Below are 26561 nucleotides of genomic sequence, written 5' to 3'. Positions count from 1 at the left end.
AAAAGTGCATTTTGCATGATAGGTCCCCTTTAAATGATAATATTTATTTTCTGGAAATCTCAGAATTCTGACTTTGATCTCAGAACTGAAAAAAAAAATCACTTTTAGTCAAATATCCAATGAAAAAGCAAAAGTGGCCCATTCCTCTTCTGTAATTATTACAGATAATGACTACAAAGGTAATACCTGGGTTGGAATGAATCTGAATTGTCCTTTAAGACATCGACAGCAGTAATGAGAGAAACAAACCCTTTGAGTTGAGTATGCAGGGATGTGGCCAGACGGACCATCTCCTCCAGCTCTCGGACCAGTTTGTTCCTCTTGCAGTGGAGTCTCAGCCTGAAATGATCGAAAATAATCAGTCAGTTACAGACCTAATGATTAAAAATAACTCTCATTCTGAACAATTCAATTGTCTACAAATTGAAAACAACACTAATCTTATTCCTTTTGTGCAGCTCCCAGGGAGAACATTGGTCACTTTAACATATATAAAATAAATCAATAATGGTTTTGAGTCCTTGAAAAACAGAACAATTATAACATGACAGCGGTGGTGATGTGTTCAGGCGTCATGGGGAAAAGCCACTTTGTGTTCAGGGGACAGCGGTGTCATCTGTTTGAATAAGCTTTGTTCTGAGGAAAACATGAACAGCTGTTACTATGATCCATGGCTGGAGAGCAAACAGGCCAAAGAGGGGAAGCCTTGTGTGTGTGTGTGTGTGTGTGTGTGTGTGTGTGTGTGTGTGTGTGGTGTGTGTGTGTGTGTGTGTGTGTGTGTGTGTGTGTGTGTGTGTGTGTGTGTGTGTGTGTGTGTGTGTGTGTGTGTGTGGTGTTGTGTGTGTGTGTGTGTGTGTGTGTGTGTGTGTGTGTGCGTGTACTCGTTTTTGGATCTTCCTTTTTGACATAAGCCTGCCTCTTCTGCTAGCACTGTGGTGTTTTTCAGAGAAGGGCAACTTGACATTTCTATAATGACCTTTCACACAATGTCCGGCAGAGCCCAACTTGAATGGAGGTCTAATTGGCCAAATATCTGATAATACCTGCATGGAGTCTTTTAAAACTTCTAAACCAATGAAAGTGTTTGCTGCACTCAAAACGTGGATTCATCTTCAGGAAATCCTAAGCATATTTCTTCTTCATCTGTGTGTGTGTGTGTGTGTGTGTGTGTGTGGTGTGTGTGTGTGTGGTGTGTGTGTGTGTGTGTGTGTGTGGTGTGTGTGTGTGTGTGTGTGTGTGTGTGTGTGTGTGTGTGTGTGTGTGGGTGTGTGTGTGTGTGTGTGTGTGTGTGTGTGTGTGTGTGTGTGTGTTGTGTGTGTGTGTGTGTGTGTGTGTGTGTGTGTGTGTGTGTGTGCGCGTGCGTGGACTACAAGAGGTTCCTTTTGTGAGCAGGCCCTGCAGCCTCTCAGGTTTCAGGAACAGGAGAAGACACACAAAGAGAGACAGAGCTCAGGTAGAGTCTGACCTGAAGCCTGAATAATAAGAGTCCTGATGGGGGGGGGGGGGTGAGAGAGAGGGAGAGAGGGTGATCTTGATGTTCTGGTCTGCTGCTATTTAGGAAAAGTGAGAGTGATACAAAACTACAGAGAGGGGGAGGGGAGAAGGACATATGTTGAAGAGCAGGAACAGAGAGAACATGGAGGAATAAAAGACTAAAACACTGGAAATAGAGAGGTAGAGAAGAAGAGATAAGGAGATAGGGATCAGACAGGGGTGGAAACAAGGAAAAGAGAGAGACACGCAGAGGAGACAAAGAGAGTTGACAGGGAAAAGTAAGGAGACAAGGAGTGGACAGGAGAAAAAACAAAGAAAACAAAAAAAGGAGATGAGACAAGGAGAGGACAAATGGGAGAAGAGGACATGAGAGGGAACAATGAGAGGGGGGATGGAGAGAGGCCAAGGGACAAGGAGAGGAAACAAAGAGGAGATGAGACTTACAAATAAATAGGAAAAGAAAGTAGAGGAGACAAAGAGAGTAGACAAGAAAAAGAAAAGAAGACAAGGAGAGGAGATGAGAAAGAAGAAACGGAGAGGAGTAGAGCAAACAAAGACAGGATATAAGACAAGGAGAGGAGACAAGGAGAAGGGGGGGCAGGAGAGTTCAAGAGACAAGGCAAGGAGTTGAGAGGAAATAAAAGAAAAGGAGAGGAGTAGAGCAAACAAAGACAGGAGATGAGACAAGGAGAGGAAAGGAAGATGGGAGAAGAGGAAAGGAGAAAAAACAAGGAGAAGGAGAGTTTACAAAAGAGGAGAGGAAATAAAAAAGGAGACGAGATGAGACGAGAAAAAAAGAAATAAGAAGAGGAGACTTCAGAGAGAGTGGACAAGAAGAGGCAACCAGAACAGAAGAGGAAACAAGTAGAGGAAAGGAGACTACAGAGAGAAACAAGGAAAGGAGAGGAGTGTCATGCTCATCTCTAACTGTTAATAATCATCAGGGAGGTTTGACGTCTCTGAAGGTCTGAAGGTCAGAGGAGTCAAACAGCAGCAGAAGGTCAGTCACTTCATCAGCAGAGGAGACGATGATGCCTCCTCAGTGCTGTCAGCGCCTCCTCTAACCTTCTCCAGAGAGTCAGAGAGTAAACACACAGAAACTCAGCAGCAGCTGCTGCTCCTGTCAGACAGAGATGAGGGCTGCACACTTTAAGGAAATAACTCATTTAGGTAACATTGACTGATATTGTAATTGCAATAGGATAGGAGGGAATGAAACATTGCTCACAATATGATTAAAAAACATGATACAAATTATAATAACGTAATGTTTTTGGAGGATCTTTAACAACCAAGGATTATTTATAAAGTCTTGTAGGCCAGTGTTTCTCTGCAGGCCCACAGTGCTTCATTTTCACAAATGTTGGCTTACTAAATAGTGTGTTTTGGTACTAGTCCGTATTTCAATTTCCATAGCTTTTGATTAACTGTGTGTCCTTAAAGAAGACAGATGTATTTAGTTCTCTCCTCCTTTCCTCCTTTGTGTGTATCATTATTTATTGTGTTCATGTTTACATTACTCCTTAAACGCCATTTTATAATGTGTTTCCGCTGCACTATTTCTCAATGCTCTTAATGTCTTTCATTTTTGTCAAGCACTTTGAATTGCCTTGTGTTGAAAGGTGCTATATAAATAAAATTGCCTTGCCTTACATGTACATTACAGATTTTGATAATTATAGGTAAATAAAGTATTTCATGTGTAATAATAAACTCCTGCCCCCCCCCCACCTCTCGGTCAGGGCCTTGCTCTGGTTGTCTCTGGCCGCCTGCAGGTCTCTCTCCAGACGTTTCTTCTCAGACTCCAGCTTCTCCTTGTCGTTGGGCTGCAGGCGCTGGCGGGGGCTGATGTACTGCAGCTCCTTCAGCAGCTCCTCCTTCTCGTTGATGAGGATGAGGCGGTCCCGCTCCGGGTCCAGCAGCCCCGGCCACGCCTCGCTGTCCAGTTTGGCGATCTGCACCTCGATGGTGGCGATCCTGGAGGAGGAGGAGGAGGAGGAGGAGGAGGAGGAGGAGGAGGAGGAGGAGGAGGAGGAGGAGGAGGAGGCGTTTAATGAACATTTGACTTATATACTCAATAATACACACAGAGACACATACAGTCATCCAGCAGCATACACGTTCTCTCTACTAGCTGCAATGGACCAAATATTTGTACTGTTGTCATATATTCATCCATTTAGAATTATTGTTAAGGGTCCTTGGGTTTAATGAAAGACACTTTATAAATCAAAGTTATTATTATGATTAGAAGTCTAGTTTAACAGACTAGACTTACACCTGTGTCCAAATGTGTGTGTAGACCAGAGGTTGCGTTAGACTTTTTCGTTGCCCGTCATTTTGACGGTCATAATCCATTATTACCCGTCGGGTCTGTAACAACGAGCTGATGAGGGGGGGGAGAGAGTACGCTCGTGAACTGTCAACGGGGGGGGTGTAGAGCACCCTCGTGAAGTATTAGCGCCGGTGTTATGCCGTGTTATGCATGCACCTCGCGGATATTTGAATGATTTGTACGGCAAAGTACGGTTTGGAATATCATTTCCTTTTTGGCGGGCATGCATAACACGGCATAACACCGGAGCCTCGCTGCGGGAAACTTTGGCGCTGTTCCGAGTTTGATCTAATCCGTCAAAATGACGGACTGCTTTCAGATTTTTCCGTCATTGTTAAAAAAAATCCGCCATAGACGGAAAATATTCGGTTAACGCGACCTCTGGTGTAGACTGCTATTTTTATATATTCATTTTTGTATGTATGTATATACACATACATATATTTGTATATATTCTTATTCTTGGGGCCATTGAGAAACAGAATGTTGATCTCCCTGTTTGTATCACACATAATAAAGTTGACTTTGACTTTTGACTCTAGCCATCAATTGGCTCTTCGGAAGAACACAGGAAAAACAGTTCTCATTCATAACACTCCGTTCGATGTCTCACTATGGGATGCGCCTCATCGCGGAGCAAACAGAAGCATCAATCTCATTACGCCAATCCTGATTGGCTGGTGATCTTGACGTCAGCGTCAGGGAAATCACCCCCTATAAGTAGCTTGCGCCACGACGCATGCGTCATTCAAACACCTCTTCTCGCTTCAGAGCACATCTCTACAGTAGCCGGGCAAGCTTCACGGTCCACACACTGAACCCAAATACCCATTTCGGTCGACGGGCGCTCGCCGGCTACTCCTTCTGCTTCGCAGGAAGACGGTAATACTAACGCCAGTTAGTATTAAAATCGACCTCGCCCTTCTCTCCCCGAGAAAGTAAGGTAGGTCCGATTTTTTAAGCTAGCAGCACACCTGTTTAGCAGCACACGCTCCCTCTCTACCGACACCACAGTAGCGAAGAAGTTTTTTTCTTTTCTCTCCTCCACGGAGGGGAAAAGGATAAAAAAGGAGCATACTGCCACACCAGTCAGTATTCTCCGGGAATAAAAGACCCACACCGTCCTTTTTTCTCCGGATTAAGGACAAGGTGGTAATACCTTTTTCTCCCGTCCCACCTGTCGAGAGCGGGCCCTCTCCACGCCACGAGGCGACCAAGATGGACGCCCCTCTCCCTCACACCAGAGGAGTCAGGGACTCGGTGGCTCGACTCTGCGGCTGCGGCCGCTTCACCGTTAAGAGCCTCCGCCGACAAGCTAGCCTGTCGGAACAGGACCCCCCCCATGTCCACGGACCCGCCGACCGGCAATCAAGACACGGGGGCGTCCGCCACAGAGAGCGAACCCCTCTCCGTGTCGGTCTGGGGCTCACTATCAGCGAGGGCCTCAGAACGAGAATCCCGCGCCCTGGCAGGCCGGGACCCGGTGACGACAAGACACGCGGGAACGGATTCCCGCGCTTTACCAAGCTGGGGCTCCCGGTTAGACCTCACCATGGTCTCACCCGCGGAGGATGTCCTCGAGCTGGACTAAGAGGAGGACGAAGAGGAGGACGCCCTGGCGTTCCTCCTGTCCGAATCGGATGAACAGGAAGAGGACACCTTCATGTCACCGGCTCAGGCTGCAAAGCCTGAGGCAAGTGCTGCTCTCCCGGGCGATAGCGCACCAGCTTCGCCCGGTCTGAGCATGGACCTGCAGGCCGTGTGCAAACGCCTGCTCCGCATGCCACCCATGGAACCGCTGGTAGCGGCTCACCTTCTACCAAAGGTGGGCCCGTCACCAAGCAGGAACCCCACGCTGCCAGCAAAGTCGGAACGCTTTCAGTCCACAATGACTGAAAAGTCCTACAAAGCTGCAGCGTTGTCCGCCAGGGCCCTGAATGTGTCCTCGCTGCTAACCGCCTACCAAGCGGAGCTCTGCGAGGACCTGTCGGGTAGCCCGGGAGCAGCCACTCTGGACGAGATGGCAGCGGTCACGGACATTTGTCTCCGTGTCCAACGCTGCGCCGTCCAAGGATCCCCATTACCTTGCCCGTGGGCAAGGTAATGGGGATCATGGTGGTGCAGGAAAGAGCGAGATGGCTCAACCTCACCAACCTCCCAGACCGGGAAAAGGAGGATGTGCTGGATATGCCCATCGTTCCCGAGGGAATTTTCGGCTCCGCTCTCGCCTCCATGCAAAGGAGGTGTGAGACGAAAAAGAGGGAGGACGAGGCACTACACCTCTGCCTCCCTCGAAGGGTCCAGCCGCTGCTTTCGCAGCAGCAGTCCTTCGCCCAAGCTGCCTCGAACTCTGCTCGGTTTAAAGCACCGAAGACGCAGAGGCCGCAGCCCAGGCTGGAGACAAGGGCAAGCTGGCCTAGAAATTATCCGGTTCCGGCTGCAGCCCAGGCGCAGCCAACCCAGAATTTCGGCCAGCAGTTCAGGAAGAAGAAGTGAGTGGCGTGACAGCCCCTCCTTCTCCCCTCTGTGAATGTGTTCCTGCCGCCTCGAGAGATGCCTAAATACCATCCTCAAGTCCGCACAAACACATGTCACACGTTGGTTGATCCTTCTGTCATAAAACATTTGCAGCTGACGCATCCAGGCTTCAGGCCGAGGGCGCAGCTCAGAAAAATGAAAAGAAAATCAATAAAACCAATAAACAGCCCGTCAATTGTTCCCCTTCTGAGAGCAGCTACGGCAGCTCTCAAAAGGCGGATTACTGACGGGTCTGTGAAGGCACCACCGCCACGCGCATGCGCAGTGCCGGCTGGAGCCGTAAGCGTGACATCTCAGCTGGCTCTAAGGAGCATACAGCAGGAGAGACTCACGACATCTGCCTGGGCTTCTCAAAACAGTTATACTTTATCTGTTTTCACAAGCCCAGAGAGAGTCAACCCATATTCTCTCCGCGCCACGGCAGGCGGAGAGTATTGGTTATTATGTAATGCGTAGTGGCACTACACCCGACTTTTCTAGTGCGGGACGCGCCTACGGGTGCTGTCCTTTCACAGAAGGTGGTCACCACGGACGCATGTCAGACAGGCTGATAGGTCTCTAGAGCAGAGACCTCCAGCAGGCGCACGTAAATCACCCGGAGCTTTTCGCGGTGTTCCCCACCCTAAAACGCTTCCTGCCTTCTCTCAGAGTACACCATGTCCTCGTGAGGACAGACAACACGATATCGTGTATGAACCGCCAAGGGAGTTTGCGTTGTCTCCAGTCACACACACTGGCACACAAACTGATCCTTTGGAGCGGCAGACGTCTCCTCTCTCTGAGAGCGACACAGGTACCGGGAGTGATGCACCTCGGGACAGAACTACTGTCCAGAGGTGCACCACTCTATGCAGACTGGACTCCTCATCCAAGGATCGGGAGTCCGCTGTCGGTGCGTTACGGCGGAGCCGCGTTAAATCTGTTCGCATAAAGAAAAAATGCTCAATGACAGCTGTTCTCTTTAATGCACGATTTAAACGCACTGTTAGGCGGGGACGCACTCGTACACGATTGAACTCCTGGTCCTCTGTGCGTGTTCCACCCCTGGCTCTGTTACCCCCAACTCTGGCCAGAGTGAAGGAGCAACGCCACACACTTACTCTGATGGTTCCGCCCTAGCCCGCAACGTACGGGCTGGCGGAGATATATCAGCTGTTGTGCGGGCAGCCATGGCAACATCCTTTGGTCTGCCGTTTTATGAAGGGAGCTCGCAGGCTCCTCCCTGTCTCCAGGTCGCTGGTGCCCTTATGGGACCTGGCAGTGGTTTTAAATGGGCTCAGAATGACCCCATTTGAACCCCTGGAAGGAGCTGACATGAAACATCTGTCACTCAATACAGTGCTGTTACTGGCCCTGGCATCCGCCAAGCGGGTCAGTGATATCCAAGCACTGTCGGTACATCCCTCATGCACTCAGTTCGCCCCAGGGCAAACGAGAGTGTTGTTGAAACCCAACCCTGCCTTTACACCAAAGGTGGTTGGTTCGTCCGGGCTTTGCACACATATATGGACAGATCAAAGGAGCTTCGTCTTAATGACCAACTCTTCGTGTCCTGGGTGAGGGTCAACAAGGGCACTAAGCACTAGCCTGTTACTAAGCAACGGCTCTCCCACTGGATCGTGGAGGCGATTGCTTTGGCCTATACGAGTCAGAATTTGCAAGCACTTTCGGGTCTGCAGGCTCACTCGACTCGGGGCCTGGCTACATCCTGGGCTTTGTTCAAGGGTGTTTCCATCCAAGACATCTGTGCAGCGGCGAGCTGGTCTTCGCCGCTCACTTTTGTCCGCTTTTACAGGCTAGACGTCTCCGCTCCAAGCGTGGCCCGAGCAGTGCTGGGCACCTTGTTGAGTCGGGACTCCACCTGTTAAATTCTGGTTGATCGGTGATCTTCGAGATAAGCTCGTCTGGCAATACGGGAGCTACAATTTCCCATAGTGAGACATCGAACGGAGTGTTATGAATGAGAACTATAGGTTACTTACGTAACCCCAGTACTCAGAGTAACATGAAGTGAGATGTCTCACCAGACGGCCCTCCTTGCTATGGTGAAGCGAGAAGAGGTGCTTATTTTGAATGACGCATGCGTCGTGGCGCAGGCTACTTATAGGGGGTGATTTCCCCTGACGCTGACGTCAAGATCACCAGCCAATCAGGATTGGCGTAATGAGATTGATGCTTCTGTTTGCTCCGCGATGAGGCGCATCCCATAGTGAGACATCGAACGGAGTGTTACTCTGAGACTGGGGTTACGTAAGTAACCTATAGTTTTCATAGATAATTACAGTTCTGTAAAGAAGTATTCAACCTTGAAACTGTATGATGAACACCCAGGGTCAAACAACCCTTTGCTACAAATCCTCTTCTCTTTACAGTGTTTATCTTGAGAAAATTCTCTTAGATGCTTAACGCTCAGGAGAACGACAGCAGATTAGTGAGCTGGTAAAATAACTAAATCACACAGAGCTTTTGCAAATCTGAATCCATACAAAATTAAACAACACCGATTATAAAAGTTTCATTAATTCAGGTTAAGGCATTCCTTGACATAAAATCTTGCAAACACAGACATATTTGAATGTTTTCAATAGATTTTATGCGCACCTTCTCTTGGCCTCCTCGTACTGCAGACTCACACGAACCTTCTCTGCCAGTTTGTTGGTGCTGGTCATGAACTACACACAAACAATGACATAATGGACGTTTACACACATCAGTTTATAAAACAATATTCAGGATCATCCTTTAATAAAGCAAACGTACCAAGACAGCATTGTAAACTGCTCATTACAGGACATAATTATGATGGACCATTTAGTTTAGTCTAGTTTTTCCAAACCTAGATTGTTCAACAATGTTTTGTATAAAAAATAAGTCAAGTCTGGGCGACATAGCCATTATCTTCCAACAGGTAATAGATAACAATGTTCAGGGGCATTTTCTATAGTGAATCAATACATAAAAAGTCCTTGCACTCAGTTTGATGGATAGCCTGTCTTTTAAAAGGTCGACTTGGTGTCCATATTTTTTTTTGTCTCTTGGAAAAACCTGCCGTAAGATGAATGCTAAGACGTGGTAGACTTTTTGATTTCGTTTTTTACCTGTGGGACTATACCTTATGTTGTGCTGATAACTGCAAAACTTCAAAACCCAGACTGTGTGACCTCACTGAAAGCTGTATCTTGTGTGAAGTAAAAACTGACATCCTAATTGTTTTTGGAATTTATAAAAATGGGGACATTGCAGAAGCTATGGAAGGTTAAAGTGAATAGACTAAACTACTGTGAGGAAATGTTGAATATGGTTCATCTAGTTGGAGAATTGTAAGCACTCTGCTCGGTTTGTGGATGGGCTTTTATTGCAAATGTAATTATATTCTTGGTCTGTACTTCTGATTTCTAGTAACTGCACACTTTTTATTTTAGAATTATTTTGTAATCTGCCATATGTCTAATGTTGGGGAATATTCGGTTGTGTTTGTGTAATGTGATGAATGTAAAAAAAAAAAATCATAAAAACACATGTTTAAAAAACCAAATAAAACTGACATCCTCCCTGGGACTCACCTCAGCGGGGATGTCGGTCTGCGAGCCGGCGTCGGAGTACAGCCGCAGCTCGGAGTTAGCGAGCGAGGGACTGCTGCCCCACAGCTCCTGCTGAGAGCCCGAGTCCAGCTGGAAACTGTCCTTCAGCACCGCCAGTTTCTACGGCAACACAAGAGATAAAACAAGAGCTGCTGCAGATTACATGGAGCAAGGATCAGAAGGAAGGAGAAACTGGCACAGCGGGGTGAGAAACTACACAAGGAATAGGAGACAAGGAGTGGAACAGGAAGTGATTAAGGACAGAGAAGAGTTATATAAAGCAGTGGTTCTCAAACTTTTTCTAGCCCCACCTGTTCCTCATCGCTCCAATAAAATGGTAGGCCAAGCTTAAAACTGTCAAATGTGTCTTTCTATATACAGGGGTCTCCAACCTTTTTTAGGATGAGAGCTACTTAAAAAACAAGTCGTGAGCTACTTTTACTCCTCTTTTTTTTGTTTTTTGCAGTGTATATATTTAGCACATTTAAACATTATTATATGCTTACCTTTAACCTTTGTGTGCTGTTTGGGTCTGTGGGACCCGTTTTCAGTGTTTACTAAAATAACATGTATGCAATTTAATTATTTAAACCTGCTTTATTTGGGGGTGGACCTCACCTCCTCTATATATATATTTTTATAGATATTTTTTTAAATGTTGAAGTGAAATGTCTCAATCTGGTACACTTTGAGCACAAAATGAATTTATGGATACATCTCTCAACACTCTATGAAAGGGAGCTGTATACTTTTCAATAATCCAAACATCTTTAGAATAACACTAACAATAATAACAAATCATTTAAACGTGTTTATTCTTATCTTATGTTACCTAGTTAGCATTCTTTCTTTTTATTTATGCATATTTTACTAATCACTCTTTTTACTGTCCTATATTAAATAGATAAAGGTGTGCTCTCTCGCTCTCTCTCTGTCTCTCTCGCTCACAGAGGCTGTGTGCTTCTCCGTGGCCATGACGGCTTGCGTTAAAAAATAATAATAAACATAGGCCTATTTGTAAAGTGGGGGGACACAAACGGGATTTCGAAAAGTGTCATGGTTAAACTCCTTATGAAGTGGTGAGGTGCCGCTCCACATTGCTTTTCTTCCCGACTGCAAAGCTGTTTGTGTGTGTGAGTGTGTGTGTTTGTGTGTGTGAGTGTGTGTGTGTGTGTTTCACATGTGTGTATGACAGATTTTTACATATGTCTGGAAATGATTTTGGTTTCAGTTGTGTGTCTGTGAGCAGGCTCGGATTGGCCATCGGGAGATTTGGGACTTTTCCCGGTGGGCTGCTGCCGTTGGTGGGCTGCTGCCATCGGTGGGATGTGGACTTTCACAGCGCCGGTACCGCATCCGCAAACACCTGGCGGGTCCGGCGCAGCAGCGCTGTGAAAGTCCACCACTGTTGCGAGTCTCCGGCTGTAACAGTCCACTACCGCCCGCGAGGACCCAGGTTCGATTCTGGCCTGAGGTCCAAAAAATGTATTTAAAAAATAATAATAATATTTCTCCCATTCATCGCGTCCGTTTGCGACCCACCTATCACATCCCTGCGCCCCACCAGTGGGGCGCGCCCCACACTTTGAGAAACGCTGATATAAAGTAACAATATAGTATTGCTTTCAGAGGGGCTGCACACGATGGAAACATGTGATTATACCAAATGATATTGCAATTGCGATATGTTTCAGGACACTAGGAAATTATCTTTTTTTTTAAACAATATCTCAATGGCAAATATTTTAAAATCATCAATGTGATTTTGGTTTGACAAAATAACCAAACATATGTGTAGTCTTATTGAGATACAGTACATTCCCGTATTTAGCCTTTGACAAATATTGCGTTTAATATGATTTGGATAGTCCATATTGCGATTTTGATAAAAGTTTATATAAACGATTATTTTTGCAATTCGAGTATAATGAAACCAAGATTATATATAATTAAGATATGAAGTGAGTTATTGAATGCAGTGGGATTAGGGCATCAAACTATATTATGACACCTTAGATGTCTCATTGTTTCTGAACATTTTGTCCTTTGCACTCTAATCTCTCGTTTGATCCTCTAGGAATTGAAGCTTCTAGGAATCAACCTTGAACTACAAAGTGACGTTTGTCCTGCTAACTGTACAGAGGCATTCAGTGAGAGCTGCTCAGGGCAAAGAGCATCGGCGAAATGACAGCTGTAAATAGCGTTAAAATCAACCTCCTGTGCAGTGTTTCCCCTACCATTGTCTTGGAGGGGTGCTGAAATTAAAGCTGTTTAAAAGAAAAATAGTTTTTATATATATATATAAAATATATATATAGCACCAAATTGCAACTAATCTATATCTACTGTCAATTTTCAGATTGAACATGTGCTGTTTTATTAAATAAACTAAACGCTTTCATTTTAAGTTGTGAGTTTAGTGTTTGTGACCCTAAGAAAAACTGCAATGCACCATAGGCGGAGTTTGACATTTGCACTTGGGGGGGAAAACCTTTTTTACTGACGTCAGTACACAGTCCCAACTATTGCGTGGGGTGCTACGATACAGTAACAATAAAGCCAGCGCTCACCGCACTGAGTATGACTTTTCCATGCCCGCCGTACACACAAACTCATATGGAAGGGGCGGTCTCTCCCCCCAACAACAGTGCATTACATAACTGTAAAACGTATCATAACTGTGCACATCTTATACTTATTTGATAACTACTACATCCCTTGGTTACTTGAACACGCTACAATATTATTAACCAGTGTCCTACCTTATTAAAATATTCGCTGCATGTTCCCGGTGTGTTTGTGGAGCAGCAGCAGAGACGCTGCCGCAGTCATACTTTCATCTTTTACAGCCGTGATGAATATCTTATATACTCGGCTCGGCGGCTGCTTCTGAAGCCTGCTCTGGAACGCACCTTATCTTTGCTTTTCAAAGGGGGCGTGAAAATAACATTACCACCTTTTTGATCGTGGGAGTGTTTAAGTATTTAGATAATGTCTTAACAGCATGTTAGTTGAAATACAAAGCTCTACATGGCTGTTATACAGACCCGAGTGGCAACCAGAGATAAGTGTTTACATTTGTATTTGAAAGATTTCATTACACAGAAATCATCTACCTTTTCTCTAAGGGCTCTGGGAAAAAACAGCAGATGCAGTTTTATTTTAATTGAGCAGTTGCTAGATTTTTTTCCCCCATTTCAAACATTTGCATCACTTTCCATGTGCCAGACAAAGTGGATCCACATCCTTTTAATATAACCGATTCTCCTCGTTTTCTGCAGCAAGTAGATATATATGTACATATCAAACAATATATTCCTACACTAGAAAACCAAAAATATACAGATTATTATCACCTGAGACACAGGACAGCTGCACATTCCCAACATTGAGAGCTTTGGTATTTGTGCTTGAAAATTGAGAGACAATGAATAGATCGTCAAATTTGATTGACAAATCACTGTTTTGACGAATTGTATCGGCTCAGTTTAAAGTGAAGCTGTCAGTGAGGCCTGTTAGCAGGAATACAGATCTCTCCATCTCTCTTTTGTCACACACACACACACACACACACACACACACACACACACACACACACACACACACACACACACACACACACACACACACACACACACACACACACACACACACACACACACACACACACACACACACACACACACACACACACACACACACACACACACACACACACACACACACACACACACACACACACACACACACACACACACACACACACACACACACACACACACACACACACACACACACACACACACACACACACAGAACTGTCGGCTGCAGATGGCGAGGGGGAGGAAGGGGGAGAGATGGGAGGCAGACTATGTTTTCTTGAACACATTTTCCTCACTCTACCTTTAAATAAATATGAGCCAAACGACTGCAAACAGGATAGCCTGAAAAAACCTGATATTTGCAATCTTTAAGAATGTATCATCATCATCATCATCATCATCTAAAGAGACTCTTGGTCCATTATTACAAAACATACAACACTCAAATATAAATATATATGTATATGTATATGCGGCTGATGGATAATTGTCACCACTGGGAGTTTTCATTTCAGTCTAAAGTCTAAAATGTAAGTCGGAAATGCTTAAAACTAAGATTTATAGACATTTGAAATGTTCTACCCTTTAATATGCAGGCGTGTTTTGCCTGGAGCATGAACAAACATCTTTCCTATTCAAACACATCACAAATGTTTTCAAGACAGATATCAAAAATGTATCCTCGAGGCATTAAAATGATGAACAACGGTGTATTAGCAACCAAGAACCAATTAGGGGTGGTTTGCCATTTTCTGCATGAGAGCCACACATCAGATTTTTACAACAAGTTTAGTTTAGTGAAGTCTCCGCTCCCCTTACACCTGCAGTCATTTCATTTTAATAGAGTCTGCAGTCATGGTGGAAATACGGAGTAAACACTGCACTGCGATGCTGTCACACACGATAAAGCACAGTAGAGAAGCAAAGGAGGGTTTGGAGTTATATAAGTTAATGGAAAACACCTTTTGTTTGTCGCAGAGAGCAGTGAAGAGGAGGATAGACGATTTCCATTCATGCAAATAAAGCATATTGGACCTTGAACTTAAAGTCACCATGCAGCAGAACTTCACAGTTTTGCAAAGAAGGATTTGCTGCTTTTCTCTTTTATATCAATGGAAATCAGCTGAAACCCTATTTTGGTTTTGGATATATTGTCAGTCAAAGCGAGGCATTTAAAGATGCACATTGGGCTTTAAAATAAGAAATAATTGCAACTTCTTTTGATATTTTATAGACAAAATGATTAACTGAAAACACAAAACATAGAAATATGACAATAAAGAAGATATGTAGGTGCAACCATACGTTGCATAATTGTTTCCAAACTCAAACTGGTGGTGTCTGACTAAAGTGCCACCTGAAATACCAGAACTGACAAAAAAATAAATACTAATTCACCCTCAAATAATTAAATAGTTTTGGTTCTCCCTTTCTATAATAATGAACAAGCTGCACAAACTGTCCTCACATATTGTAGCCAATAACTCACAGGATACATTTGATTTTGAATTAAAAATCTGTATAAAGTAGACTATCCTTATATGATTCTGTCCCATTAGTAGATTAGTATTCCAATTTATTCTGTATATTTTATAGTGTGTAAATACTCTTCTGAATATGTATTTTCTATAGTGTAAATATGTGTATTTTATTCTATTTTTAAAGACGTTTTTTTCTTTTTCTTGTTAAACGGCTGTCAACATACTGCTGTGACCAAACTATTTCCAAAAATTAGGATGAATAAATTATCAATCCATCTATCTGAATTTCCCCAAGGGGATAAATAAAGTTCCATCTTATCGAATACCCACTCATAGTTTAAACCACATGAGCAGCGAACAAAATGAAACCTCAGCGTTGATAAATGTTGCTGCCGTCGGCTAAATAGTTTTCACTTTGGAGAAAACACTGAAACTGATCCCCACAAACACAACGCTTCTTCTCCCGAGTGAAGCCGACAGGAAGCTCTGAAGCAGCCTTAGCTACATCTGTTTTACTGCATGTGGCCCTTTTCTCACAGCAATATAATGTGAAGTGTTTTAACATTAAGACTCTCCTGAGGGTCGTCTCAAGGCCTCGTCTCCTCGCCTCGTACTCCACCTTCATTTCCTATTCATCCTCTTCTTCACAAACCACTGCCCGCCACAGCGTTTGAAGATGAGTGTTACACTGCACCTCAAGGCACAGAGCATCTGGAAGTTATTCAGTCAGAGCCATTCAATTCTGCTACTTTCCACATTACAGCCTATGAGTTTTATGGCAGGGAATTATATTGATAAATGTTATGACACCAGATATCGCCATAGATTTTGGATATCGTAATTTTTTCCTAGTCAAATAAAAAGCTATGTCTAAATGTACCTTTGCTGATATTTGCCCTTACACGATTGGTCATTAAATCCATGTTGCTAAAGATTATTTGAGGAATGTATGTTTAATATCGTCGCTAGTTTGATAGAGATAATTGGTAAAACACATTGGGATATTCAATATTTTTCATATCACCATTCCCTAATCCATCCATCCACTTCTTGCACTATTTCTATATTATTTGTATTTACATTGTTGCACATCTCAAAACATTCTCTTGCATTATTGTATCTGTTTTATTTGTGTCCTATGTATTCATGTTGCACTGTTGGAGGAGCCTGTGACTTCAGTTTGTCATAGATACCGTGCACATGACAATAAAGTTTTGAATATTGAATGTGACTCATTTATACACCCCATATTTGCTTGGCTATTCCTATAAAAGACAAGCTGTTTTTCGAAGGAACACCATAAACTTTCTTTCATGGTCGACTACGGTAATGTTAAAAACAGCGAGTAGCAAAGTGACCTTGTAGCAGTTATTCGAAAAGTTGTTTTTTAAGCATGAAGTTTTCTATAAAAAGGCCTAAAAACACGTCGACTCTGTAGTAAGCAAGTAATATGACATTCCTTTCTTTTGTGGGAATATGCACATTGTGATGAGGTCTGGCTGAGATTCCTGACATGATCCACGTGGCTCTCTGTATCACATGTCAGTATCTGGAGTTCCTGTCTCCTCTTTCCTTTCTCCTTTTGTTCATCAAAGAGTTGATACTGGAGCTGATCAACTCAACATCCTGCCTTCAGCCACCTTTAAACAATGCTAAGCTTTTACATCAGCAAGCCATTTGTACTGACGTTTATTCTTCAGGTCATTTGTCTCAGTCTGTTACACAAACAAATTTAAATGATGAGAAAGCGAAGAAGGTGGTTCACCAGGGTAGTGAATTTGCTAAACAGGTTTACGTTGACAAACAACGTTTAGAATATCTGATTTTGGAACATTTAGAGATTAAACATCAAATTACAGGTGCTACTAAGCTGAGCCCGACAAAGCTTGACTCGTTATGGGCTCATCATCACATGTTTCTAGATGTACTTGACTGTGACACCCTTCATTACGGATGTGTCTATTTACCTGCATGAGTTCCTGTTTCTCCTTCTCCCCAGAGCTGATGGCGTCTCGGATGGTGCGGACCTCGCTGAGGATGCTCTGCGCCTCCTGCAGCTTGAAGCCATACGGGCTGCTGGACACCTTCAGGTCTATCCTGGGGGGGGGGGGGGGAGAGACAGGAGATGATGCATTAGATAGATTTAAGTAGCAGTATCAACAGCCAATTATCCTGTCAAAATGTCCCGACACATTTACTGTCAGCTGCTCTGGACGGATGAATTACTTTCACAGATCTGATGACTTTTAATCAGCTGCTCTTTTAACTGTTAACTGTCAGCTGAGTGTGGAGACATGACAGCAACACTTTGACTCATTTGCATACAGTTACACTAAGTGTGAAGCTAAAGCTGTGACCAGAGTGAAGAATAACAGCAGGTGGAGGCATTGCTCATTCTCTCACCTATTTACATATTTTACAAGCTTCTCTATTGAGCTTATTACTTGTTCTTTGAGAAATGATTGTACGATGTATCCTGATTATGAGGTTATCAAAGATATTCTGTGCTTAGAACTATCAGCAAAGTTTTAAAAATGGATTAGATATTAAAAATATGCAAGAGGGTTGTTTTCTCCGAATAATCCCCTGCGCTGATTCTTTTCCTTTGTAAACTCACAATACCTTGATGGGCCAGAGATTGGAACACTGCAGCCTCAGCTTTAAAAGCAGACATTTGATCAGCTGGGGACTGCAGCACATTTAGCTGGCTCTCAGACTGCAGGACCTTGCACTTGCATCTTTGTTATACTCAGTGTAAGGGTTTATTGTAAATAGGAGGCGAGATCACGTTCATGATCATGATGGGAAACAAAGGCAGACAATTTAAAAGTACAATTATTTGTTATTATTACATTAAAAAACGTCCCAAAAAAGAACAGAACAGCCTCCTGCAGCACCGTCACAGCCATCCGCGTTTTAGTTTAGAGGTGTAAAGGCCAATGTATACTCTACGTCTCCAAAAGGTCAGCATCACGACAAAAAAAAAACATTTATAACTAATACAAGTGGATTTTGTGAGACACGATATCTAAGGGTTTTTCTCTTGGGGTGTTTAGACTTTTTGAGACTTTTCAAGACGTGCACATACTGGGTGTTTCTCAATCGCGAGTACGCTTGCTTGGTAGCACATGTCTTCCGAGCGTCTTGCGTCAGAAGCGAGGCAAGAATCCTTCCTGGCATTCGGAAAACAAAGAGTGGAACAGGCTAGCAAGTGTGCAGGTGTGCGTCATATGAGAGGCCCCGCCTTACATTTTCCGCCACAGATTTAGGGAAATTGGTCCGTGCGCAAAGCATTGTGGGGATTTTAAGACCGCAGCCTCGAAATTTCTCCAAACAAAGTACGCCGGGCTCGGAAGATTTCCAAGTATGCTGGACAGTATTCAACAGTACTTCGGCAGCACTCGATGACGTAGCATGCTTGAAATAGTGGCTCTGGAGCAGCCTTACTCGCGATTGAGAAACACCCAGTGTGTTGTAAGAGAGGGATTGGCTCATTGTCTTAAAGGCAACAGGTAGAAAAGGAGACACTGAAATGACAGAAAAGTTAAAAAAATATGTTAAAAAGGATAACTGAATTATGAGTAAAGCTTTTTTGAAGCGGAGCTGATTTTTTATGTAAAGCAGGAGATGACTTAACGTAGCTGTTGGTCCTTCGTCCGTCTGAACCAGATAATGGCAATAATAAAAAACTAATAATAACCAAATAAAGTCCACATTAAAATGGGTTTAAACATAAAGCCGACTTTTGTTATTTTGATTAATCAGCGTTTACAGCTATTCACTTTCAAGTAACTTTCTTTTGTACATATTTTTTTGTAAATTGATATTTCTTGTAAAATGTTTTATTCCGTTTTTTTTAATCTTATAATAGTTTTCAAAAAGTTCTATAACCCAATTCGTCTTACTATGTATGCCACATTATAAACCTACTTTGCAATAAACCTGATTCTGATTTTGATCCTGCGTTATAACTCAGGACCATTTGGGAAATGGAGATTAAATGTTTGCTCAATTTGTAGCGTTCACACATGAGATCCAGTGTTTGGCTGCAGGGAGAACAGACAGGAAACAGCCATCAGAGGCAGCAGCTCTGTAAAGCCTTTCATCAGCAAGTCATGCATGCATCTGAATAACAGGTCCTTCCACATTCTTCAGAGAGGGAGAGGGGGGAGGTTCAGAGAGAGAGAGAGAGAGAGAGGGAGAGGGAGAAAACAAGGTACAGAGAGAATGAGGAAGTGAGAGAGTCTGTGTCAGGCAGAGAGAACCAGTAATCCTCTCTAAGTCCTTCTCAAAGATGGACTTATGCCGAGAGAAAACGCTGTTATCAACCTATGTACGACAAAAATCACAATGACCCCAGAGAGAGAGAGAGAGAGAGAGAGAGAGAGAGGGAGAGAGGGACCTTTAACAAATAGTTACTAAGCTGAAACAGTCACGTTTAAAATGGACAATCCAAATCGTTACTGTACATTTTTCATTTCACACCAATGTGTTGCCCAAGGAGAAAGAGCCTGGTTAACTTAAATGCCTCAAAGCATACCGCACATAAGGCCAAAAGATTATGGACATAAAAGCAATACTTTTTTATCATTTTGGAGGAAGATACCATCAATATGTTGGACTAACATTTGAAGACTGTGATAGATGAACTGATAGTTGTTTTAAAGGTTATATTGCTTGTGAGAAATGATCCGAATTGGTAAAGCATGGCAAAGACGTTTCCCCCCTTTCTTTTATATGAAGAGTACTTCGTTTGGAGTTCCCTTTCACAACTGTAGCACACACCTACAGTCAAATAAAGTAACGTCATGATAATGAAAATAATTATGATAAAAAAGTAACAATAAATTGCTACAAAGAAACAACTATATAACTGAAAAGGATATAATATGTTGTTTAACTACATTATAGCATGTTGAATTGATCAGCTGTAAGCTTAACATTCACTGTAGGTGTATCGCAGGCTGTTACAGTCTTTATCCTTAACTCAAACACATGTCAGTTTGTGTTCAAACTATTAAAATATGTATTCATACAGCGCTCCCCACACCACAGACTGTGTTGGCTGTAGCTCCTGTGGTAGGAGGCCATTTAGAAGTTGCATTATCATAAAGAATGCTTGTGGTGTTTGGATGCTGACAAAATAATACAAAGTGCATTTTATTCTATATGTAGGTATAAAAAGGAAGACATGCTGCTATCACTTACTGGAGAAGTTGTGTTACTTAGTGCTAGGTATCAGCTGAAATAGCCCAGTACCAACGTCTAATAGTTGTTTTTGAAGTGTTGTTGAATACAAAATAAAATCATCCAATTAATCACAAGAAAAAGAGGAACATATTACAGGGAAGTCTGGAGAAAGGAGCTTGTGGAATACAAACACATGTTCTGCCCTCATAAAATGACAGTCATCGTGAGGCTATGCTGGGAACTGGTTTAAAATATTCTATAAACTCTTTGTCCGAAAAACTTGACATAATATCCAAAACGGATCAAAACAGACGCAGCCAAAAGCACACTAAAGTCCCGGGGACTCCATATGCCTTATTCAGTGTATTATTTATCTGTTCATACATATGTGAAACATAGCAAATCCCCTCCTATGCAGCAATATTTTGTGAAATCTTCACAGGAGTGTTGGGCTGCATTCCAGTCTAAGCCTATTCGTATTTCTGCAAACAGCGATTGGTTGCCGAGTGGCGTCTGACGCCTGAAACAGGAGAGGAAAGTCACGGGGGAATGCCGTCCAACCGCTCTGCCTCAGCTACTCTTTAATCCTCCTCACACTCTCACTGTGCTGCGCGAGACCAGACATTCCTGTTCAATTCAACACCGGCGGATCTGCTCTCCAACCAGGTTCAATTTCAGAAATCACAGCCGCTTCAGCGTGCCACGAAGAACAAGTGAATCAGATCCACATTCTCCTGATACACCTTGCACGTTGAGATGAACTCGCTTCAGAAGGTAGAAGTAGGTCACATAGAAAGGGGTGTTTCCTCTTGAATCCACATTCTGCAGCTGTTGTTCCATCGGTGCGTTAAATGATCTGATGGAATGTGTGATAATGCTGAGGCAATAACTCGGGTGATAAGAGAGTCAGCTGCTCTGGCGCTTCGCAGTAACGCTCATCCATTCAACACAATTCTCTATATTCACATGAACCGTTCACTTGGGACACATCTTGGCAAGTCTTGACACCTTCATCTTGAAATTAAATTAGATATTTCTGTGAAGCCGGAGTAATTATGTCATTGATAAGGATAAGAAAAATGGAAGATAAGAGCTCGGTTGAGACATCGCTGGGATGTTTAAGAAGAGCAGATTATAGCGAGTAGCGGGAAAACCCGATTCAGAAACGTCCAAAAGTTGTTGGTGCATTTCCCAAGTGAGTCTGAAGTCTTTGCAATCAAGTCCCAACTAAAGTGGATTTCCAAAGTCAAAAGCAACAAGTCCTCTAATTTGAGTTTGTTGTCTTCGATAAAGTCATAGTGCGTTTTGCATACGACACTCTGGTATTTGCTAACCACTGCAAATTATTTTTTGGTATAATTATTTCTGGGTAGCACTCAGGAAAGTAATGGTTCAGAGAAAGTGGTGCATTTGTACTCATAATTATCATCTCATTGAATAACTGTGTCTTCATATGACAGGAAGTGCAGATCAACCCACAGTCTAAAACCTAAAGATAGTCAGTTTACTGTCGGAGGACTAAGAAAATCGACTTATATTTGAGCAGATATTTAATTAATGGTGATTTGATAAAATATAAATGTGATAGACTTTTCATTGAAGCTGTGGACATATAGCTGTAACTATAAAAATGACTGACAGTGACGGTTTAAAAGTCAAATAAAAGTAGCTGAAATTATTAGACAAAATGTAGCTGATTTTTGGGAATGAACAGCGTTAACATTAGTTCAGGAAATGATAGGACATGTGTTGATGCTTTGCTCCCTTGAATATTAACACACTTTTTCAGGAGTGGACGGACGGCAGAGGTGTGGACTCGAGTCACATGTTTAACTCACTTTGACTCACCTTGACAAATAGCTTTTAAAATAGTTTAATTTGAGTCATGCACCATTATTCACCAAAGCAAATGCCTGGTTTGTGTACTTGGCATTAAACCTCATTTTGATCATTTTTAATGGAGATACTGTAAATCAGTGAAGACAGAGAGGGAAGGTCACACACACACTTGCTATTCAGGTCATATTCTGACTGTCTTGCATTGCGCGTCAAATTAAATGAGGAGGTCTGCTGGTAGCATAAAGTGTCGACTGTTAACAAATATACCAGTCAATGTGCCCTTCAGCAAGAACTCAAGGTCAGGGAGGCAATACACGAGTACACCTGGGCAACAAATACCAGTTTGTCCGAGAAATCAAGGTCATCAGTATCTGTGTGAGGACGTAAGGATGCAGCACTTACTCTTTGAGCGTCTCAAAGCCTTGTTCTTTGAACTGAAGCTCCTGCTTCATACAGGCCAGGTCCCGCTTCAGCTTGTTCACCTGAAACAGAGAACACAACAGTTAGTTTTGGAATTATTTAAAGAATAAGCTATTTTTTGACAATAAAATCACATGAAAACCCCAAAACAATCAATGTGTCAGTCTTGAAAAACGTATCTAACCTCTCTGTGGCGTTCAGACCAGAGTCCGGCACGCCCCGCTACCCGCACATATTGCCAATTAGTTCCCCGACTCGACCCGTCGGCACAAGATTCGCAACCCGACCCGAACCCGCATATGAGCAGTGAAAACGTGCAATTATTAACACACGCAGTTGCATATTTGTCTCAAAAAGCGTGGGATGTTGGTTATTTCCTCCATCTAGGAACCAAAAGCCTCCCAGACGTTAGATTTTGCTCTTGAGGAAGTGTTATTGAAAATGCTGTATTCTCCGCTAGAGAGCTTCACCTCAGCCATTTTGAATGTGGCGCGCTCAGCAGCAGATTGATGCGTTGCAGAGGTTATGGTTATGCGCGGTCCCGCGGGGGAGAGGTCTGAGGATTTTAAACATTAAACTAAATTATTATTATTACACCCGCGACCCGACCCGCATCATCTTTGTTTTACCCAGAACCGAACCCGGAAAAAAGCGTTTGAAAAAATACCACCGGCGAATCACTTTTTTTGCGGGTCACCTGACCCGAAGCAGGACTCTGGCTCAGACTCAACACCATTGGATCCTACTGAACATGTTATTTTGTTAACAAGACTCACAAATATAGTTTCATTTATTTAAAATAATGTAAATAATTCCCAAAAAGAGCTGGGGACTCATTTCAGGCTTTAAATAATACACATTTGGTGCTTTAGTGAGAACCTGGAGCAAAAAGAAGGTGTATGTGGGATTGAACACGCTACAAACAATATCTTGTTCATTTTAATAGCGCCAGTCTTGCACAACCCTCTGAATAATTTGTGCATTTGTACACAAAGCTACCTCTTTTAATATCTGCACAGCTTTCCACTTTATGTACCAATACTGCACATATGAGAGTATTTTGTCGTAATATACTGTAGGTCGTTTCTTGGTATATTTATATTTTATGCAAATATTTTTCAATATTGTTACGTTAACTTATAATAGTTCTGTAAAATCCCTTTGAATGCATCTTCTTAAGCTGTGTTTTTGCATAAACACCGAGGCACATTCCTCGTATGTGTTCATATAATTGGCAATAAATCTGTTTCTGATTCTGAATAAATACGATGTAAGAGTGCAACAATGGAGCCCAATGACACAGGAGAGGTACTCAAATGCACACAATGCTTGAAATATTCATAATTGGTCTGAAATATCCACAGACTTTTCAAACTTCATAGCATTAAGAACTGTGCTATGACTTGCATTTAAAGATATGAGGTTAATGAAAATACAATTAAACACGAGCCAGTGGAATGCATTGTATCACAGTCACGTAGCAAGAGCGAGTTGCGGTCATGTGGTAAAGGCCCTGTCACACTGTCCCGAAATTGACACCCGATGGACACACGATAAAGGAAATGTTCAAATTCGGCTGTGATCGTAGCAACACCGGGCCATTCGTGAGGGCATGTAAGCCATCGTATGACCGCCGGTGGAGTTTCTCAGGCTCCGGCAGCAACTTCGTGAGCGGCAACTTCGTAAGGCACTCGTGAGGGCATCTTGTCAAATCGTGTCATCTTCGTGTTATCATCGGTGCATTCGCCCTCACTCTGATCGGGGCGAATGCCCGATGGCACCGAGGATAACAAGATGCCCTCACGATGGCCTTACGAAGGGCAAAATGGACACACAAATTCAACATGAAAATGAACCTTCGCAAGGTCCTTCGGCAATTTGTTGGCATGCCAAAGATTTTGCCTCCGCTCACGAAGTTGCTGCCGGAGCCTGAGAAACTCCGCCGGCGGTCATACGATGGCTTAAGATGCCCTCACGAACGGCCCGATGTTGCTACGATCACAGCCGAATTTAAACATTTCCTTTATCGTGTGTCCATCTGGTTGTTTTATTGCACAACAAAATCATGTAAATATATTATGTAAATAACCTAATTTGTGTTCTGTGAAACTAAAAAGGATATAATATATTATTTTGAAGGACAGTTGACAGGAAATTGTTGTTGTTATGGAAACAACATTACGGAGAAAACGTAATATTTTCTACATATAAAGACGGAGAAAGTAAAGAACAAAGTCTGAAGATATCAGTACAGTATCATAGTACTGTAACATAATTGTTTTTGGTACTTTCATTGCAGTTGTACGTCTTAAATGTAATGTAAATGTTGCCTTCGTGTGTGGTTCGGGGCCATCGTCGTGCGAAATTCACAATTCCATATTCGTGTGTCCATCGGGTGTCAATTTCGGGACAGTGTGACAGGGCCTTTAGGGAGGTAACTCCTCTGCATATTTGATCCACAGCCAGGATTAGTAAACTTCAACTCAGAGTGGAGAGTGAGTGCCTAAGTATCCTCCTGCTCACTACTAATATCATTCATCTGTAACCACACATATGAGTATATCATAAATGAGAACTTTTACTGAAACACTGTCTGATGTATGACATTGTTAAGAGTTATCTCGAGGAGCAAATCTACCCATATTTATTTTCTCACTTAATGTTTTGTCAATTAATGGCAGGAAGTAATAAATGCCCATCATAGTGTCCAGCCCAAAGTCAGGAACCTAAAGATAGTCAGCTTACTTTCAGAGAAGACTAAGAACATTTCATTATATTTTAACTGAGGAAACTGACAAGACAGTGCTGAAATAATTTGTATCAGAAACAACTGGATAATAAATTATATGTTGGACTTTCAGAAAACAAGAGATTTGATGATGTTAAAACAATTTGAGGCCTAATAAGAAACATGTGTTTTGTGTAGATCAGGCATCAGTCAGACGAGGCCGACACAGGAAGCAGAGGCTCTTACCCGACTTTTGGCTGTGGATATTTCTGCTTTTAGGATGTCCGGGTCGTACTTGCTGGACGAAGACGATCTGGAATTCACTGCAGGTAATAAAAGGAAAAAATAGGAAAAAGAGAAGTGTTAGGGAGGCCCGACAACCTTCTTTCAAATATTTATTTCACGGCTGATTTAGTTTTGAACCAGGGAACGTTGACAGGAGGAACCTCTGAGCAAGAGACACGTAACCATTCACTAAAGTCACTCTGGGAAAGTGTGTTTTCTTCTGAAGAAATCTCATGACAATCGTGAGGATTTATTTTGACAAGAACCTCATCATTAAAAGTAAACAATCAACCTCTCTGAATGTGAATACTATGTTTGTGATTTCAGAAAACAGCAAAGAAAGCAACACTGATGCCAAATGAAACCTTTCTACCCTCCTCATCTTCTCTTTTCTTCTTTATCCCAAAAGGTCAGCAGTGTCGAGGCAGGTTTTTCTTTGTAAACAGCCCAAAATTGCAGTTCATCATTTAGATACCTAAGACTAAGACTGTTTTTTTGGAAGGGACATCCATAGCTTTTTTAGAGGATACCATTTGCTTAGCTGTCAGGAACACCTACTGTGCTGTTAAATCCCTTTCTGTTGGACTTCCAAAAGGTGCCTACATGTGGAACAAAGGGATCTGCAGGACTCACAGCTGGTCTGGGACGTGGACTTGTCCTTCCAGGCGTCGTGGAGCTGCCGGTACTCCTGCTGCGCCAGGCGGAGCCGCTGCTCCTTCACCTGGTAGATCTCCTTCTGGGCGCTGAGCGCGTCGCGGGCCACGGCCAGGTAGTCCCGCAGCATGAACTCCTGCTCGCGCTGCCACTGAGCCCGCGGGTCCTCCAGCTGGGTGCTCTCTGCAGGGAGAGAGGGGGGAGAGAGGGAAGACCATGAGTGGAGGAGGAAGAGGAGTTAAGTCTTGTAGGATATGAGCAAAAACCACAAAAACCTGCTTGTTGGTTTTAATGATTTATATCGAAAATATGATGTTCAGCTTTATGGTATTGTTTATATATGAATGATGGAGTCTAAATATGTGTTGGCAAGCATTTAAAAAAGCCATCAAATACGGCTCAGTCAAGCAGAGA

At 43.0% G+C, this 26561-nt stretch overlaps 1 protein-coding gene across 1 annotated transcript in view; it reads right to left on the bottom strand.

Moving 5' to 3' along the window:
- wwc1 (WW and C2 domain containing 1) overlaps positions 1-26561 on the bottom strand; it is a 77425-nt gene that overhangs the window by 26980 nt on the left and 23884 nt on the right. The window contains 8 exon segments of the mRNA XM_034098497.2: positions 250-339; positions 3226-3471; positions 8969-9039; positions 9931-10068; positions 16999-17128; positions 22463-22542; positions 25455-25531; positions 26127-26330. Coding sequence (XP_033954388.1) covers positions 250-339; positions 3226-3471; positions 8969-9039; positions 9931-10068; positions 16999-17128; positions 22463-22542; positions 25455-25531; positions 26127-26330 — 1036 coding nt within the window.

This window comes from Pseudochaenichthys georgianus, chromosome 14 (genome assembly GCF_902827115.2).
Source record: "Pseudochaenichthys georgianus chromosome 14, fPseGeo1.2, whole genome shotgun sequence".
NCBI lineage: Eukaryota > Metazoa > Chordata > Actinopteri > Perciformes > Channichthyidae > Pseudochaenichthys > Pseudochaenichthys georgianus.
This window is presented reverse-complemented; position numbering and strand designations above follow the sequence as displayed.